Source organism: Harpegnathos saltator, unplaced genomic scaffold, assembly GCF_003227715.2.
Source record: "Harpegnathos saltator strain DR-91 unplaced genomic scaffold, Hsal_v8.6 scaffold485, whole genome shotgun sequence".
In the NCBI taxonomy this organism is placed as follows: Eukaryota; Metazoa; Arthropoda; class Insecta; order Hymenoptera; family Formicidae; genus Harpegnathos; species Harpegnathos saltator.
Genome location: NW_020230299.1, coordinates 79,152 through 99,961, shown reverse-complemented (window position 1 = coordinate 99,961; position 20,810 = coordinate 79,152). Strand labels below are relative to the sequence as shown.

The 20,810-nt window shown below is 36.9% G+C and overlaps 1 protein-coding gene across 3 annotated transcripts in view; it reads left to right on the top strand.

Moving 5' to 3' along the window:
• LOC105192310 (uncharacterized) overlaps positions 1–20,810 on the top strand; it is a 56,093-nt gene that overhangs the window by 8,615 nt on the left and 26,668 nt on the right. For all 3 annotated transcript variants that reach the window (XM_011156357.3, XM_025302290.1, XM_011156358.3), the window contains exon 3: positions 5,531–6,556. In XM_011156357.3, the coding sequence (XP_011154659.2) occupies positions 5,531–6,556 (1,026 nt within the window). The remainder of the gene's footprint in view (positions 1–5,530; positions 6,557–20,810) is intronic.

The following is a 20,810-nucleotide window of genomic DNA, read 5'->3' as shown; positions in this document are numbered from 1 at the left end:
TATGGGATCTCCTCCAAGTCGATCCAAGCGTCGTCGAAGCAAGACACTGACAGTGAAAATGTAAATCCGCTTTGACAACCGCGAGTGCATCACATTTGCACTGTCTTCCGGAATATTAACATAATCGCAAACTCGAGTGTTTTACTATTGAAAGTCACTTTCAGCATAAAATAAAAGTCTTGAGTGAACGCTGTTTTAAAATCAACTCGAGATACTCATTGAAAGTCATTATTTACCGGAGAGTATTTCTACGTTTGACTTTTGAAATTTAAAAATGTATCATGATAATGTTAAACATGTAGGGAAGTATCCACGGATTATTATATCTGTGCTAAACTTTCTATCTCGCAATTAGAACATTGTAAATTGAGTCAAAATTAATCACGTTTTTATTTAATTCCAGTGACCAGATTACTTTTACGCTTTTAATGAAAAACATAGAAACGATAAAAGAGAAAGAGTGAGTTGTAGAAATATTATAAAAAATTACAAAATTGTTGTAGAAATATTATAAAAAATTACGAAATTGTTGACCGTTTTGAGAAATTGATATGTAAAGTGTACATAATTTTTGATAGCAGTATTATATGCAGCTTGTAAAGACAGTTTGGCAATATATGCGCTATATTTTCTTTTATATTTTATACTTTATAATATCGGACGCATATGTATTAGATTGTCGGCTATCGTACGAAGTTGCCACAAGTCAGTTTTTGGTATCTATGACCGACAGTCATAGTCGTAAGTCGGAAAATAAGGGGTAGAGTTATCTTTTGTTCCGATAAGAAGGTAAAAAGGCATTTCGTTACACGGTAATGTCAAGAATTATTATCGTTTGCTTTTAGTTGAAACGAACGCGGCGGGATAATTCGCTAACTACTACCCTGTATTGTAGCGCAATACCAAGCGTGGTTCTTCCGTTCACTCATTAATGCCCTACGTTGTTTTTATATCATCATCGTACCCATGATTCTGCAACAAAGCGGCGCTTTTGTTTCACGCGAAGGAAATAATTAATAACAATAGCGCCGCGGTGAATGATCGCGCGAAGGAAACCTCGTGTCGTTCATTATATAGCACGACGCCGATATCGTCGTTGATATAGGCACGGTGAGAAAGGGCACGACCGCGTTTAGAAAGTCACTCCCCGGATTAGACTGTAAGTAGATGCGTCTGAGTGAAACATCGCGCAGTAACAATGTTTGGAGATGTTTTATTTCGAGTCTCGAAGTAAAAATGAACGCGCAAACGTAAAAAAGGCCCGAAGCATTTAAAAAAAGAGCGAAATAGGAACAGGATATAAAAGAGGAAAAATATTATTACGAAGAGGCAGAAGCCTCGTAAATTCACAAGTTGTCGCTTGTTCAAAGAGACAAAACTTTACAAAACTTCAGAATCACGGATAGCATTCCTGATCAATTTCACTTCTAACATCAATTATATCAACATGAATAAATTCAATAAGCTTGTAACTTGGATATAACTACCGTATTTTTATTTTTTTATAGATAAAAATATTTCACGTAAATAACGTTCATACTAAAAAGTACATGTTACATTCATCGCTGAAACTTTTTTTATTGTAACGCGCATACGCGTACTGTATGTAAAAAAATATCTCCATTTCGTAGAGCAATATGAAAACTTGATGACGAGAAACGATGTACCGTCACGATCTGTTATCGTGACAGAAAAAAACGTTCATCTACCGCAACTATATTGTACACACGTTATAAAATCGCTAACAAAACAATTCCGGTGTCTCTATTTTAAATGTTGAAAGGTTGACACCGATAATTTTACCGATATACTGAGAAAGGGCACGACTGCGCATTTAGAAAGTTATATTCCTTGGATTGATATGCCATAGGGTAGTTGTAAAAGTAAACGGGTCATCGCATCCCAATAGTCTCCCCCCTTTCTCTTTCTCACTCTCGTCCCCCTCACTCTCCCTTTTACCTTCCCACTGAATAGACCTGGGGTTTGAACAAATTTCATTTATTGGCGAAACACTTCCCACGCGCGTCCCAGGTACAATAAGGTGAGAGCCGCGCTCCATGTCGGTCGCATTACGCGTCCGGAAAGCCACGTCGCAGTTATGCGCACCGTTTGTGACGAAATCCTTGAATGCCTCACTGCTTGTCTGTAGTGCGAGACGATTGCCAAATGAAAAAAGAAAAAAGAAAAAAAAACACGAGCTTAGAAAAATGTTTGATCAAACAATGTAAATGCAATTAATTCTTTGTATCTAAGAACTTCGGAAGATATATTCTCATTGGATTCCTATAATTATTCTGCATATATATTATTCTTTTCTTATGCATAATATTATTATTATCTTAAATATAATTTAATTATGTATAAATAATTGAGGTGCAAAGCAATAATTTTTATCGATTGATATACAATGATAATCAAACGTTGGAAGTTATTCAGCTTCTATTTGACATGGCAGCTCACGCATGCGTTAAACACTGAAATACTTGTGATCATTACGAGTTTGGAAATTTAATTACTAGAAATTATTAACAACAGTTTTTTCAATATTCAAAATAAATAATTAGTCACTAACTTATTGATATTAAATCTCTTTAAAGGAAATCTGCTTATTTCTGGCCATATATCATTGGAATAACGTATGCACGTTACAAAAAGAAAGCACCGTCCAAAATCGCATATGCGCTTTCGTTTCGGAGTGTTGGAGTATTTTCCAAAACCAGTCAAGTATATAATATTGTTCATATAATATTGACAACCATGTCCATAAATTGTTTGGAAGACATTTCAGTCAGAGTATACTTTTCTTTATTCTTGACTTACGTGAGAAATTTCAGTCATCCACGTTGTGATCTCTGTACTTTTTCTCCCGTGAATCAAGTGTATTCTCTTTCGTGCTTTTCTCGTTGTATGCCTGCAAACAAAACAAATAGACGCTGTTTCCAAGGCACAAGAGATATTACCGAGCTTCTCTCCACCCACATTCCTACGTCTACCTTTCTACAATTCGTAATCGCGCCGCTTCGAAGTTCGATCATCGTTGTCGTAGTCGTCGTCATCATGTCGTCGTTTCTCCGGTCGAGGAAGTAGCCACGCAAGCGAACGCAAACGTACAAAGTAGGTACACTTGTATCACACACGTGCGTAGACGTGCGGTCGTTTCTATTATTCCTCCTCGGCCGGTCGGGACCGATGTGTGCACGCGGCGCGACGGCGGTATACCCACGAGGATCGCGTGAAAATGCTTTCTAGCGCGCGCCGTCCGTTCCGTCGGCGTCGGCGGTATCGGGTGCTCCCGCGGACCGGAAGTCACAGCACACGGGGGTCGTGCGCGCGAACCATGCAGCCCGCATCGTGGTAGCGTCCCCCTTCGCGCCGATCAGAACCTTTGCCTGCTTTCAAGTGGCACGTGCAGCTACGTTTGCGGAAAACAAAAGGTTTCGCCCGGTAGTCCCGCATCTTCCTCCGATCGGGGAAATCTCTTGTGGGCTCTTCTTCCCGCGCGAGGTCAGCCGCGCGTTTAACTGTCATGCCATTATCGCGGCTTTCCATCTATTTCGCCCGGAGAAAGAGAGGAGTTGTGTACGGACACGTAAAAGAGGGTAACGTGGAGGCGAGGTCGTTGACCTGGTACACTTTCTGCCCAGGCGATTTTTTAAGTTGTGAACAAAGGGACAGAGGGGACCTGTTGCTCCGATGAAAAGATAATACCCGAGAGAGCTTACAGTAGGATCACGAAGTATTCTAAGCGACATTTTTGTAACCGATGGAAAATAATTGTTGTGAGAAAGGTTAGCTGCTGTTCTTTATTGTCAAATAATTTGAGAGCGTGGGTATTTGTTTTCATATATCACAGACTGATGCATTATGCAGTATTAAAGAGATGCAACCTTATAGATTTTGGATAAATTCGCGGTCGGCTAATGTTCAATGATTAATGACCGACGGTTACGTAGTTAATTCTATGGGCGCTATTAGTGCTATTTAGGCTACAGGCTGTTCGCGGAGCTAGATAGCGTTAACAATAGCTGTCATGAGTTAACAATAGACTTAACAATAGACGTCATTAGTGGTAGCATTTACATCATAACTTCGCGTTATCAATGCTATTTCTTTCGAGGTAGTGTAAAAACAGCGTTCACATTTTATTTTATATACGTTATGAATATGTATAATGCAGTACTTCTAACGACATTAAATCATTCAGAAATTGATCTGAAACATTAAGAAATATATTAAACATACATCAAAGTTGTTTTTTACTTTCTAGTAACACAAATCAATATTAATATTACTAATCATATTCAGCAGAACTCTATGTTTAGTAAATGCTTTGTATTTATTATTCACCTCAAAGAATCTGGAGTAGCTAGTTTCTACAATGCCAACAAACATTGTATGCGCGCAGAAATCATTGGTGCTCCTGCTGTTTTTTCTTTGTAGTTTGGGCCCAATAATAGATAGAAGATACTCAAAGATTTCAGAAAGTATCCTCAATCATACATTAATCACTACTGTTAAGTTAGGTATTAGATTAGTTGCAATCGCGCTATTGGCTCTGTGAACGGTTTTGGTAGGATTTGTGTTGGTAGAATTAATAGCGTCTCCCTGAACCACAGACTTCTATGTTGTTACACTAGACCGATAACTGGTCTCTTTAACACGTCCCCTAAAAGTATATATTAAAATTTCGCATATGCGCATTGCAAAGTCCCGTAAGAAATGTAAAACTGTACCGTACTACACCGTTTTCCAATCCAATATTTAATATTTTCTCTTGCAATGCCAAATTCAATGACACATTCAATGTTGAATTCAATGTTGAATAAATATTAAATATTGGATAAATATTAATATTTTCTGGAATCAAAATGCCTGTACGATGCAGTTACATTTCTTTCGGGACCTTGCAATGCGCATGTGCGCACGATTCCATGATTTTACCTAAGAGATGCTTTTATACATGAAAACCAATGGAAGTTCTCAGTCTAGCTTATACGTAGAAATATGTGCCCTGAACGCACCCTATATAATTCGTAAATTCATTCGTGAGTTTGTTCATTTGTGAACGGTACCACCCTGTCTGCAGAGACGTGGCAAGAACGTGGCAAGCACGTCGTTGTGACGTCATTATGTTGTAGCGACGTGCTTGCCACGTACGGTGCAGTCAGGGCAGTTTTCTTTTTACGTACGAATAAAAAAAGAGCTGAATTTATTCTCATTATTTAAGATTTTTATTTTTTACCCAAGACGTTGGTTAGCACATAATGTTTATAATTTTTGTTTCTTTGGCAAAACATGGAGAAAGACAGAACTTTTCTAGTTTTAGATAAAAATTTATAACTTTTCAACGCGTTGAGAGACAAAAATTCCAAGGTTACGTTCTTGACGCATGATATGTTCCTCACAAAAAAAGAATAGTTTAGTGCTACCCGCTGAAATACAACTACTATTCACTGCGTTCGTTAAGACGAGACCCACCCGCATATACCACTTGATAAAGATTAAACACCCATTTGTCTGTGTTTATTAGGTCTGCACCGGAAACGAAGGTAGTGACGATGACAACCGGCGCCGAGGATGCCTATTCCGAAGGTTCCGAGGTGGATTGGTCGTGGCTCGAAGAAATGGAGTATTCGCGGGCCGTGGACACGCTCGCGGTTGCCGATGTCGAACACGGCGAGCAAAGGGGGAGAAGTGTTTCCCCTACCAGCGGGACCGCAGGGCGCAAGCGCGCTTGCGACCGTCGAGAGACAGCATCTCGCAGTGTCGCGATGTCCGTCACCGCAGCGGCAAAGTCCCTAGCTGTCGGTGGTTCACAGTGGTCACCCCCCGGTGGCGCGCTTCTCCTCGATCATCAAAATAACAACAGCGTCGATCGTTATAACGGCGCTCATCATCGCCGGTGTCAGGACGGCGATAACAGTAACGATGATGGAGATAACAACCACGACGACGACGACGACGACGACGACGACGACGATGACGCGCGTTGCAACGCTACGAACGAAGCGGTCGATCGTGAAAATCGCGACACTGCAACGACAACCGGCGTCGTCGGTGCCTCCGTCGCCGTCGCGAATTCGTGGATGCGCGCGTCCATGCGGCGATTGCGTCATCTGCGCCTACCGGACGGTACACAACGCGCTGTCGCCGTGGATAACGGTAACGAATCGGCCAATCGGCTCTCGGCCGTCTCGGCGCCGAATTCGTTGCCGGATATCGCGCTGATCGCACCAGAGATCCTTGCGGCGCACACCAACGGTACTTCCGGCACTCTGCTGCGACCTTCGAGCGCGCCCGCAAGAAACGTCACTGCGGCCGCCTCCGTCGCCGCGACACCGCGTCGAGCCGGCCGGCAACTCGCCGGCGGCAGATCACGAGGTTCACGGAATCGAGATCGAGAAACGTCCTCGAGGCAGGGTAGCCTCGGCTCCACCACGACGGCTAGCGACACCATTGTGTCCGGCACGACGACCTGCTCCAGTTCGTTCGGCGCGGTTTCCACCAGTCCACCTTCCAGCACGGCAACCAGCCCACAGCGTACCACTTCGAGAAGGTAAATACATAGATCTGTAGTTATAATTATTACATGGACAATCGAGTTCGCGGTTCCGTTATATCAAACATTTATATGTGTTTGCAAACGTCTAGCTCTCGAAAACGACGGATCTTAGCAGCTCGTGCAGATTTTCGTTATACGTAAATTTACTTCTTCTTTTTTTCCACCGCAAAGGACTTATTAATGATATTTCGATGTTCGAATATTTCGAAAGTGTTTGATTTTCATGAACTTTGTTGTTTACATCACATTTGCTAAACACGTGGTTTCGAAAGCCAACATTGTGCGTGATACACATTTGAATTTAACGCAAAATTTTCTTTCATTTTAGTTCTTACAAAAATAATTAATACTTGTAAAATAATGAATAATGCAAGTGTCTTGAGAAATTCTATTTTTTTACTTAAATATAATATATTTTTTATTTTAATATTATAACACAGAAGAGGAGCGTCTCACAAGTGATAACCTCTTAAAGTTGAAACCTACGATTTACTCATTGAGAACCAAAATTAATTGAGAAATCAATAAATTGACAATTTAGATATACAAGATGAGTCCGGGGTAAAAAAATTGTCACATGCTTCTCGAAAGCTGCGAAATTCAGCTAAAAATGTTTCAAATAAAAATTGTATTAGAGAAGACATCTAATTATGCTACTCACTTGGCTTTCAGTGATTTTGCTAAAGTAAATGAAAGGTTATTTTTAATTTTTTTAAAAGCATTATCTGATTTTTTCGAATAAATGATCTTTTTTGTTCATTTTCCGCGTATAGCAGAAAATAAAATTACCGAAAAGTAAATATTTCCGGAGATATGTTACATTATATCTTCTGATATTTTTCAGTACAAGTCATCAAATATCCTATACGTTTTTATTTCGTAGATTATTATCATCATGTAACTTTAGCAGATTTTTTATATTTTCGTCTCGAAAATATGATCGTAATCATTCAGAGATTTATCGTCGACGAAACCGTGTAACCTGTTGCGCAATTTATTACCTTGTACTGAGCAAGGAGCAAGATCTATCGAGGATGACGGAAGGAACACCGACATTAGTTTTACATTTGTAGTGTGGGAAAGTAAAATAATAGCAGCTCTCATGATAGAGATATGTAGTGTTTCGTTACTTTATCTAATATTTATTTAGAACATGTTCTTTTAATAGTTCGATTATATCCATAATATGATTAACGAGTTTCCTGTATATAAAGGAATACTTGTTACCTATGTGAAGCTGGCACCTCATTATCAAAATTTGAAAAAAATTATGAGAGTTCCAGTTGCCGCCCGAAGAGTTCTAGAGTTCTCAATCGGTTTTAGAAATAGTTCTGGCGTTTTAAGCAGTCAAAAAGGCAATTGAGAAAAGGGGGGGCCAACTTCACAAAACCGTCCACTTTAGCGAGCTAGAACTCTTTCATTTCCGCTCGAATCGATTCAAGTCATAAGGAAAATCGATAGAACTCTTCGGAAGGCCACCAGAACTCTAAAGAAACTGACCGATTTTCGAAAAAAATGTTTTCCTAATTGGACTTAGAAATTTTTTTCGTAAATGGGTCAGTTTCTTTAGAATTCTGGTGGCCCCCCGAAGAGTTCTATCGATTTTCCTTATGACTTGAATCGATTCAAGCGGAAATGAAAGAGTTCTAGCTCGCTAAAGTGGACGGTTTTATGAAGTTGAGCCCCCCTTTTTTCAATTGCCTTTTTGACTGCTTAAAACGCCAGAACTATTTCTAAAACCGATTGAGAACTCTAGAACTCTTCGGAGGGCAACTAGAACTCTCATCATTTTTTTCAAATTTTGATAATGAGGGACCAGCTTCACATAGGTATACTTGTTCGATAAAGTCAAACTTCTTACAAAGATGTCATATATTTCATGACAATTATATTCTGTTTATCTGATATAAATATAAGTAATATAAATCTGATTAAGTAAACGATTGATAGAATAAATAACATGATTGATGATAACACAGTATAAGAATCAGAACACACATACAATAGATATAGTAAGCCTCTTGCTTTAAGCCCGAATTATAATATAATTTCTGGAGTTTCCGCATTGCCAGTTCAAATATCGTAATTTATAATCTTCGTTATTTCAAATTCTAGCAACATGGGAAATATTTTTTATCAGCATTTATATTATAGTTTCGGAATTTTGAAGCAGAAAGCTAAAAACTTACTACACCTATTTTAGATCGTGCTGAAGAGAGAAAATGAATGATTTGATAAAGATTAGGATCTTAAACGGTGTAGAAACATTTTATTATTAATGTTAGTAATATTTTTTTTAATTCATACTAATTTAATTTTTAATAAAATAATAAGATGTTGATACTCGCTTTACATTTTGAAAACTATAAATTTTCATTATATCTTCGTGTATATTTTCTCAAACGTTTTTACATGCAGTTTCTACATTGTCATATTACATTCATACGAAGAATTAACGGAGACATCCAAAAAGAAAAATTAGGTAGAACATACGAAGAAATAATTCGATTATTTCTTATTATCTGAGAAATGTTTTCAAGCAGGAGATCTTGGCAAGTTTTGCAAACTTATCGAGACCGATAATCTAATTCCCGTGTAACGACATCGATAAACAGACACTTTCCGCCCGTGCGCTTGCATTAAAAAGGATTACCAGGATTGGCGGCCGTCTGCAGAGCGCGCGGCTTCTCCGGGTAAAGAGGAAGACAGTTGAACGTAATAAACGCAGCGATTTCGATCGTCGAGCTGCCGCCGAGCCCGCGAATTAGCTTCCCTGTCAATGAACCGCGCGAGCAGCCGTCGCGTTTCTTCGCTTGTAGGAGCTGCAATTATTTGCACTGCGGAGTTTCGAGCGCGAGAAAGTCCGAAGAAACAGCCGTTCTCCCGGACCGTGACCGTCGAAACGTCGCCGTCGACACACCCACTCGTTCATTAATCCCGCGGGTAGAAGCGCGTCGCAATTTACCCCGTGTAACTAAATCGCGTCTACATTTCTCCATGCGATATTACTTAATCCATTCTATTTTTGGAGCAAACCTATTGTATCGATATTTGCATGCAGAAAATTTTTCTGGGAAGTACCATTTGTAAACATTTGTAAAATATTAAGCCAGGATATACTTTTAATCTGACAATAATGTCAAGCGAATTTGAGAAATTTTATAGCATCGGATTGAGAAAGATATCTGGATAAATAATCAAATAATGTTTGCATTGTCGACAAAGTTATAACAAATAGCACTGTGAATAAATATTCACCATAAAATATTATAAGAAAAAGTGAAATTTCGTGGCATGATTGACGGGTGTTATATTTATCATATAAAGATTACACCATTTCTTTTTGATTTTAATAAATTTGTATTTAGAAGAGGTTAAATTTTTAACACGATACGATATTCTTTGCATCGCTGGGACGATTTTCACAAAGTTGGGACGATATCTTTCTCGTCAAAATATTATTTTCTTTAGTTTTTGAATTTTCCAAGTGAGATATTTCGGTAATTACATGTTGGGACAAGGCATTTTCAAAGTAAAATATCTCGATAATATGGTTAAAAAGTCAAAAGTTTAGTTTTGACAAAAAGAATATCGTAGTAAATACTGCTGAGGCGTGTTCAAAAATATTTCATATTATTTCATTGGAAAACTTCTGTTTATATATACAGGGTAGGGGGTTATAAGTTTACAACCCGAAGTGTGAAGGTAGATTAGGTTGGGGGAAAACAAACATAAAGGTCCTATACCTAGGTTTTGCGAGATTCGCAATAATTATCGAGTTATTAATGACAGAAATCTGAGGAATGGGAGCGCGCCTACATACAGATCATTGGTATGATTCTCTCAGCTGGATCGACTGGGCCGCGCTGCGGCCTAAGCAGCTGCAACGCTTCTCCAATCATCTATGCCGGCGCGCTCCCACTCCTCAGATTTCTGTCATTAATAACTCGATAATTATTGCGAATCTCGAAAAACGGTATGGGATTTTTATGTTTGTCTTAACCCAATCTACCTTCACACTTCGGGTTGTAAATTTATAACCTCCCACCCTGTATATATATATATATATATATATGTATACCATATATATATATATATATATGTATATATATATATAGGCGCGCGCGCCGACCCTGAGCGCCACATAGACAAGAGTACTTATTCGTTAATTTTAACACGTTCTTCTACAAAAACTTGTCGGATGCAATTTTGCTAAAGGTAAAAGTTGTTTATTTTAGCATAAAGTATTATGTCCTGTACTCCGAATGCGGGAATTTCGGATCATCCTGTATATGTAGGAACTACGTATCTATGGAAAATTCCGCAATAGTATACATGAGAATGACTCGCGACTCGGTTATCACATGACACAAAAAAGCGTTAATGAGAAACTTCTTCACGAAATAATTACGCATTTTAACGACGCCTTCTTTCATAATTGCTCGAATTCTTCGACAATGGATGTCGTATTTGGGTCAGTAGTTGCTATGGGAGTATCGCGATACCGGGTCGACAACGATGTTATTACACCTCGCGTAAGTTACCTTAACGGTATACCAGCATTATAGTCGCGGCCATCGCGGCGTCAGTGTTCTATAATGGTCGGGATGAGTTCAGCAAAGTGAGAGGAGCGGGTGTGCAATGCGCGCGCGCTTTGTTCTCTTCTTCGTGTGGAAGACGTCTCTCGAGAGTTCCGTTGGTTTAGTAACCGGAACGAAAGAGATCTCTTCGGGAAGGTACAACTAGTTCTTAAAATATATTGATCGAAGCAAGAAATTTGTTCAGTATGTCGTAAAGAACCAAATAGTTAACAAACAAGACAGCTATCGATCAGCTGGCAACTAACAATGTGTGTTGAAATCTTTTCGTTAGTCATTGATCGATCCCGCGGTAAAAATTAATCGCTCGCTTAGTGAAAGTATGTACGTATATACTTTAAACAATATATATTTTTATACTAAATTTATACGCATATTTACCGAAATTTAATTAATTTTTAATTGATATACCATCGTGCTCGAAGAAGAACTCGCGGAGTGTCGCGCACCGTTCGGTCGTTGCACTTGATTCTTTGTACATACTTACTTTTCCCGTCACCTTCTCTGGGTAGTCCTTATTGATCTCGACGAAGTTGTGTATCGTGTCAGCTCAAATGGCAGCACTCATCTTTCACGTGCATATATAAGGCTTATAATTTCTCGGGTATATCATTTAATAAACTTGACTTGTGATGTTGCAGCTCCCGCCGCTAATTATGATTTACATATTTTTACTTTGATATATAAATCATATCTTGATAGAATATATCGAACTTCTTTTTCAAGTCTTCTTTAATTGACATTAATTACATCCCAGTGATAATAAATCATTTTTTTACTTTATTTTTTTTTGGATAAGAATTACTTTACATTTATTTTACTTTAGATTTATTCTACTACATATTTAGTAATTTAAGAAAGCGTTCGTTCGATTTGGGCAAAAAAATTAGACAATTTTTGATGATTTTTTATGAAAAAATTTTTTATAAAAACTGGTGTTTTTATTTAAGTTTTATTTTCGTAATTACATTACGCGTATAAAACGTTCTCTTATATCTTATAAAAGAATTATTTATCGTCACAGTATTTTGTTACTTTTCAAACAATGCATCACAAAAAAATCGATAAGCTATAATTTAATTTTTGTAATAAGCTGGCAGACAGTTGTTATGACAAATGTTATTTGTAAAGTTATTGGAACACCGGTCCGTCGCTTCGAAATATACATTAATTTCGCAACAATCGCGCGTACCATGAATCAGTGGCGCATCAGAAAAAGTCAGCGGTGACATCAGGTCGACGTACTCGCACCTAGCGAGCACTTCAGCGAGCTGTTTGTCCTTATTGATTATTTCCCAAGTGAAACCGTTGCCATTATTCAGACCTCTCCTACATAGAAAACTGGACGTTCGTAATAGTAACTCCGTACTTAATCTCACTGCTGGCCCTAACGATTTTTCCTTATCAGCGAAATGAGATCCGACGTACATTGTTTCCAGAAAATATGGCTTTCACAAAAAAAAAAACAAATATCATACAACGACCACGTACGGTAACGGGAATCGATTAATCATTAATGAGAAAATTTGTAGGATATGAAATATTTTATATTGAGATTATATAGATTTTTTTCTGTACTTTCTCCAAATTTTTGGGAGCTAAATATCATTTGAAACGAATGATAATTTAATGATTTAATGATTAAACGAATGATAATCTAAAGCGTTATTCAAAATATTGCCACCCAAAATTATAAAAGTAAATATTTCATTCAAGCAAATCATAGGATGAATTGCGATGATTCCACATGAGTAAATATTTTAATCAATTACTGTAAAATTGTTTCTGTGACGGTAGAATATATCAGTCTATTTTTCAATTTCGCACAAAAATATTTACTCGGTAATTCAGAGCGAGATATTCACTCTATTGATATTCTAAACGGTACCTTGAAGGTATTCTAGAATATTGAATCTAAATTAAATCTAAAAGAATACTATGTATAAAAGCTCATGCTTTTTTTTCGTTTTATTGATTTAATTTAATTTTATTTATATAAAAATGATCGATATTTGGAAACAGAATATATCTTCGTTTTCATTGTTATTTAACAAATACTACGATTATTTTACATCGATCTGATAAAAACATGGATATGCTTTTATGTGAAGAATTTTGCGCTCACCTGTTGTGTTATTGTAAATTTTGATATACTTTATGTATGTAAGCAGTATCGGATATGCTCCATATCCTCCACCTGTCACGAAAACAGGTGATTTCTCAAATGAATACATGACCAGATGTCGCGTTTGCGATAAAAATACACGTTGACCTTCAAAAGGAGTATACCGGACGTAACTGTAACGAGGTTTTGCTACCAGATAATAATTTCTTCTTTACTAGATTATTTGATGACCAATTATTGAAATATTACAAAAGAAGACCGCACATGTAATAAACGTCTGTTAAGAAAAGGAGACAGACTCTTAATTATAGAGAGACATATATACATATTGAGTAAGCGCTTCATAAAAGGCTACGAAAACTTGATTGGAAAACGGTATCTTGGTTTAGCAGGTATTCGATTTTTCTCTAGCTTGACTCATATTCGACACTCGTCCAGCTTTCTCCAATAACAAACAAGCTAGACAAAGATCGAAGTGCCTGCAGATAATGGAAAAAAAATGTAGCTATGCTTCAAATTTTGTTTTCTAATCGTTCATAAGAAGGTGCAGTCTATGTACATAGCTTTCTGCTCTTCATGTTTGACACTCATTTTTTTCATGTCGTTGCTATTTCTTGCATAATTAATTCCTGCGCACTTGACTAACGACACGAGATTTAATGCTCGAAAAATTTCCTGCTTGTGAAACCTTTTATGCGGTCGTCGCGAATTTCCATTACCTTCCGAACTTGAATAACTTTGTATAAGTAAAACATGTGGGACGTGAAAAAATGCCTTGTGCCGATAGTCGTTCTAACTGTAGGCAAGTAACCGGTTTCCCATCGCGCTATAATCCTGACCCTCCTCTTCCTAGAAACTTTCCCTGGAATTTTTCGAAATCTCTTTTCCGATTCCGGTCGGGTTTCACTTCATAAGAGTGTCTAGAACGGCAACGGGAGTTTTCAGTTTTTAAAAATACACATTAGCCGGAAATGACGATAATTATTATGTATATCTGTGACAAAAACAGATTAAAGAAACTTTCGTTTAATCCAAAATTATTGTTGCGACTGTTTCGTCTTTGTCTTTCAAACCTTTCTTGGTTTTTGTTTAGTTCTGAATTGTGCTCTCGTGTACCATTAAATGAACGTAAATCATCGATCACGTTTCAACACGTGGTTGACGCAGAATTACGGCCTGAAATTTATATGCGTACGTTTGACGCGCTCACCGCAACTTGTCTCGTCCTGACAGTTCTTTTCAAGACGCTTATCAGGTTTGCGAGATAATCCCATTCCCTCCACGATTCCACTAACGCGTTCGCTTCACTAATTTTCTGTGGATTATCAATCTCGTTGAATTTATTATACTTGCGTTTACCTTAATTCATTTTAATTTTGTCGAATATAATATTCTGCATAAAATATAATTTTTCAGCAGCACACTAATCCTGCTAAAATGCAAGCTAAATCGCGACATCGCCGTGTTCGGATGCGAGGAACTAGATTTAGAGGAACTATTTGTATTCCTCCAACTTTTATCTTTTTTCATTTATATTTATTTGTTAACAAAAAATGAATATACGATTTCAGCTCACTTGAGAATTGAATATTTAAATATTAATATATTTCACTCTAAGGAGTCGTCTTCTGATTTTCCCGCGAGACCTATTTTTCAAATACATGAGAGTGTATTGTACATTTTGTAGACATTTTGTACACTTAAAAATAGCACTGAAAATAACACTATGCATATTCGAGTGACATATTTAGAAAGCGACAATGTGGAATCCGCGCGTGACATTTTTCTTTCAAGCTTTCCAGATTTTGCCACAGCACCTCGAGTGTTAATCAACGCTTGCTGCAAGAAACATAGCGTGCAGTGGCAGTTCAGGAAAGCAAAATGTAGTCGTAGAAACAACGAGTAATTAGAGCACGACTGAAGAAGCTACGTTACTTTTCGTGATTTTAGAAACGTTCTGCTTCTCTCGAAAAAAAAATCGTGCTCTAACAAAAGCCTTCACCGTATTCTTCGTCGCTTTTGTATAAGAAAAGAGAAAAACTGTAGCACTACGGGATACATAGATTAAAGAAAGCCAGTAAAAGTCTATGTAAAATATTGGTTACAAGACTCGCTAAATCCACAAATGAAATAATAAAGATGAAGTATTGAACATACTAAAAAATCAAGCAAACATTTTCAAAGTATTATTTCTAATTCTTTCTAATGAAAAAAATAATGCACAAATATTGTACGATTGACCACATACGTGAAAGGACATCCCTGCTTCAAAGAAAGATAGAGACATTAAGACCGAAACATTTTATTAATCAGGTACTCTATTTCTTATCCCATTGATATATTTCGCAGTCGACATTTTGCTGTTTTATCAGCATTTTTAAACCTATATTTGATTACACATCTGAGAGCCTAGATAATCTATTAAACAACATTACACTCCACGAAAATGCCACGACTCGTTTCGACTCTCAGTGATTTTCAACAATCGAATGTCTCTGGCCGACATGTGGACTCTCTCGTGCATGTATGCCGCCGCGCATCTGCACGATAAACCGCATCGCCGGTTAACGCTGGATACGGGTATGTGCATTTCTCCGTCCTTCGTTTCCTCTCTCGTCCCTTGTCCTCCCCCCGATATAGTGGTCAGAGTGCGTAGCTCCGGTTTACCTTCCTACGTGCGCAATCCTCGTGCATCTCTCTGGCCGTGTATATTGGCGTTGCATGTACACAAAACACCGTTTGAACACAGGTTCACCAATTATGAAACTTAATGACGCATAAAAAATCTCATAATACACAATTTGATTCGCAAGTGTTTTATGTATGAGTGTTATTCTTTCTTTTTAGGTAACAATGTTTACAAGATGTTAGGTTGGTAACAGGAGGTTCGTCGTGTTTGTCGATCAAAATTGAAGATGACATTATACAGTAGAGACGTATTAGCAATTTTTACGAGTAGTTAAATAAACTTATGGAAAACTTCATACATATTTCAGACATTTTGACGAAATCTTTGTGTCCCTTTTTTATCAGAATCAAGAAAATTTTGTTTTCAAAACAAATCGTTATTTAAGACTCCTGGTTTTCCTGGATCATGGGATTATTTTATAGATCTTTTGATTAATGACATCAGAAGCGAGAAAATATGTGTTATATTCTTACAAAATATGTTAAAGAGACATGCGCATAAATTAACATTTGCAACCGATCGAGCAGATCTACAGAATATTAACAAAATTATATTTACGAGCCTGTACTTTCCGAGAAATTTAATTCGAGCTGTAGTTGCCAAAATACTGACTATGCTAAAAATATAAAGAAAACTTTTATAGATGAAGAAATGTTCCGGGTCAATTGGAGAATATACCGACAAAGTTCGATGTCCGAGGTTCAGTCTAACGAATCAACTTACAGCCAATTTGACGTTTACGGTATTGTTCAATAGATAGACACAACACCTCGCACTCGTCAGGAGCCAATTTTCAGGCAATCCAACCTGTGAATTTATCCGAGGCACAAGTAGACATAATTTATTAGCGTGCTATATAATTTCGCGTAATACTTAGAAAATAAAGCGGCAGTAAGATTAATTTGACCTCTCATCCAACGAGTTTATTGCATCAGAGATGAAAGACAATTAAAATGGCAACTCCCGGCGCAGGTAGCCGTGATTTCCTCGTGCGTAAATCTCATTAGGCTTAGCTTCAAGATATAATCATCAAAATGCCGTTACAGCCATATGAGTGGCATCGTCAAGATGAAAATATGAGAGAGGAAGAGGGAGAAACGATACACGTTTCAGCAGATTGAATCAGCGCATACCGCTAACTCGTGCGTGATTACGTTTTTAAACTATCTCGTGTATCTCCGTGTGCTTTAATCCAGAATTGAAATTTTTCATAGAAATTCTGTGAAAGAATGAGTAGCATACGCATGTATTTGCAATTATTAGATCGGAATATGTAATATTGTTATTCTTACGCGTGTAGGCACATTATACCAAAGATCGCCTCCGACGCACTTGGTGTTTATGTTATAAAGGGGGAAAAATACTGTGATGATACAGAGAGACAAATGATAATTCTTAATTCTCAATAATGCCATCAATTAAATGCTATCAATAGAGACAGGTTTCGCGAACTCTATCCCTCGAAAGACCGATATTATGCGAACTTTCGCTTTTTTATGACATTTTGGCACTCATTCAATCCGCTAATCATCGCGGTTGTAGTACTTAAACTTAGGTTACTGATACAATTATTACAATATCAAAATAAAATTGTCAAAGGAGAGAGATTGTTAATCATCTAGTATTGGAAATACTTAACTCATTGTTGAGACACCGCGTATCCTCGAAACACAGCTGTGTGCATTTCGACAATGTTTCTACATCAGTTACGCAATTCATACACGCGATGTGAGAATGCAGAACAACGTCTGACATTCTTTGTTTATTTAAAGAAGGTGTTGCATCATTAAGATCGAAAACGCATGTATCGCATGCAATCATGGTCTGATGTTTCATCAAATGAACAAATGATAGCTGCTTTCTTTTGCACATTACTATCTCCACTTACAAAACAAAGTCTCGAGGCTCGACAAGCGCGAAGAACGTAGTGTCATCTTTCTACACTCCAATTTCTTACCACGCGAGAATGTATCACATATATAAGTACATTGTGCGTTTACTTTACCGGTGTTGATTTATGTATGTTACATAAATCGTGCGTGCGCGTGACATGATATTAACAATATATGAAACAAAGAGTTTTACTGAGAAATCGTTTCTCGTTTATTCGGGGAATTATATCAAACAAATGAAAAAATTGTTAAATAAAGTATATAAATATAACTTAATTATTAATATTATCAAATAAAAAATAGAATAACTAGAAAATAATTGAAAAATTATCTCAAACATCGACTGATTTCACGAATTTTGTTTTCTACGATGAAAATCTCTGAACAGAAGATAATTATATGTAACGTCTAATTATTGATATATGACATAATATGCAATTGAGTTTTAGAAATATCATGTCGATTATACTAATATAAATTATACTATAGTGATAAATTAATTTTTCTTAAGCAGAAAATTTAGACATTAGTCATTTGCGAATAAAAGAGAGAGAGAGAGAGGGGAGGGAGGGAGGGAGGGAGAAGGAAGGACGCTAAACATAGCGATATTTATCAAGTCATCCAAGTAGTTCTGCCTGCCAACTGTGCATAACGGGCTCTTTCACGTTACCGTTGATTTTGTTAAGCCGCTTTTGACCCACATGAGATGTAGTCTCTAACACTGGAAATATATATGTATATATATATATATATATATATATATGTGTGTGTGTGTGTGTGTATATAAATGAATACAATCGTTGATTGCATTTTATACACATGATAACAACAAAAAGAACAGTCAAATGAAAAACTTAAAGTATATTTCCTGCTTTTCTCTGACGAATCAGCTTGTTGGAATCAATCAACATGTAATTGGAACAAATATTTTAGATTATTCTGGTATTGTTCATTCGTATGTCTTAAAATATTTATTATTTTTAAAATAATATCGGAGCTTATGTTACGTGTATGTGTGTGTTAATTATAAATGTTTAAACCTTATTGTTCAATTAATTACATATAACTATAGATCATTAAATATTATGTGTATTCTTAAATAGATATTAAGTAATCTTTGACCCGCTGAGTTATTAAATATCCCGTTACTTGAGTGTTCACATTTCACTGTGTGCGAATCAGACGATGAATAACCGAATGAGACTATAGAATCATTTTTTCTAATATAAGACTAATCTCTCGCGGGTCCGTTTCCTCATTCAATGAACGTTTCGGAACGAACAAAGTAATCTTCGTAGGTCTCATCTCTTATCTTAACGCTGTTTTGTTTCAAGTTCCAACGTTTTTAATTCACGTCGCGTATATATTTGCTGTATTTGCTATTCATGATACGCAATGTCGACAACGACAATGACGACGATGTATTTACCACGTGCATCCGATAATGCAGACAAGTTCGATGTAGGCTACACTTGTCGAACCGGTTACTGTTATATTGTACTGGAGAAAAAGCTGATAATCACTTATACAATGGTTATTTACCGTTGATAATGCATTTCAACATTTACTTCTATAGACTATTACCGCGACTTGTGTGACTATAATAAGATAAAACACCCATTATAGTATTCTAGCAATGTTTAATACTTTTGCGTCGATTTTTATTAAATATTGAGGTGTATGGAAATTAAATATAAATATATAATAAATTAATATAATAAATAACTAATAAATCTCCGTACATTTACCGACTACTGGACGTTTTACATTAACTTGTATTAATCGATGCAGTTAAATGTTGACGTTGGAAAAAGATATTAGTCTGACAAGTCAAAACAAAATTTATTAACAACGATAATGATAATTATCGTACAATTATAATTGTACAATTATAATATATTTGTGATTCGATTCAACTAATCATTTCGCACGATTACATTATCACATGCTAATAATATTTAGAACAGGTTTAGTGTTGCGTAAATTTTTTTTATATTTCTTGCTCTTTCTATATATATATATATATGTATTATATATGTATATATCATATATCTTTAACGAGATCACAATGCAAGTCAAATGTTGTCAATATACTTGTATCAACGCATCTTGCACGATTACCTCTTGATTCGGCTGTTACACTGGTACCTCGCTTGCAACTTTGTCTGCGCTGACAATGTTGCAATCGACATTGTGGAAAAGAAAATAAAAGCCTGCGAGACGAGGTCGATTCGAGACGAAAAGATTAATGGGAGGGGCGTTTTCAGGTATTTACAGAAGACTCAACGTCCGACGCCTGTCGAGAATAAAATTCGCGTGATCATCACACACACACACACACACACACACATACACTTGTGAGTTTTTTTTTCTCCTGACCGAATTTCGGTTTGCGACTGCTTTCGTCATGATCAGCTTCGATCATGTTGAAATATTTGCTTACGATGCTGCCATATTTCTCTTCTTACGGCACGACAATCAAGATAAATTTATTTAGCAAATAATCTCGAGAAATGAGAACTTGTCCCGCTAGACGAAAAGGAACATTGTATGAATCAGATTCTTTATTGCAATTCTTTATTGCAATATATAATATATGATACTCTTCAGTTCCGTTATTTCTCGCACTCAGTCGCCAAATTTTCTTGACGAGAATATCCGAAGGCATATCGATGCGATTCAGTTACGAATTGCGAGAGCTTTCCTGTCGAGACCTAGTTTGAACATCAAAGTAAGTTGATCGTGCGGATGAGGTGCACTCGTTTCTCAGCGACGAAATAAAGTGAATGTATTTCTTGGTCGGCTGTTCTGTTTCAGCGGACGTGACTTTCGAAGAAACTTCTAAAGCTTGGAGACGCGTTATGTGTACTCCAGCCCTCAAATTTCTCCTCTTAGTCACGTCTCTGAATAAAACATGATCGCACGTCTTCCTGTCTCGTTTCCG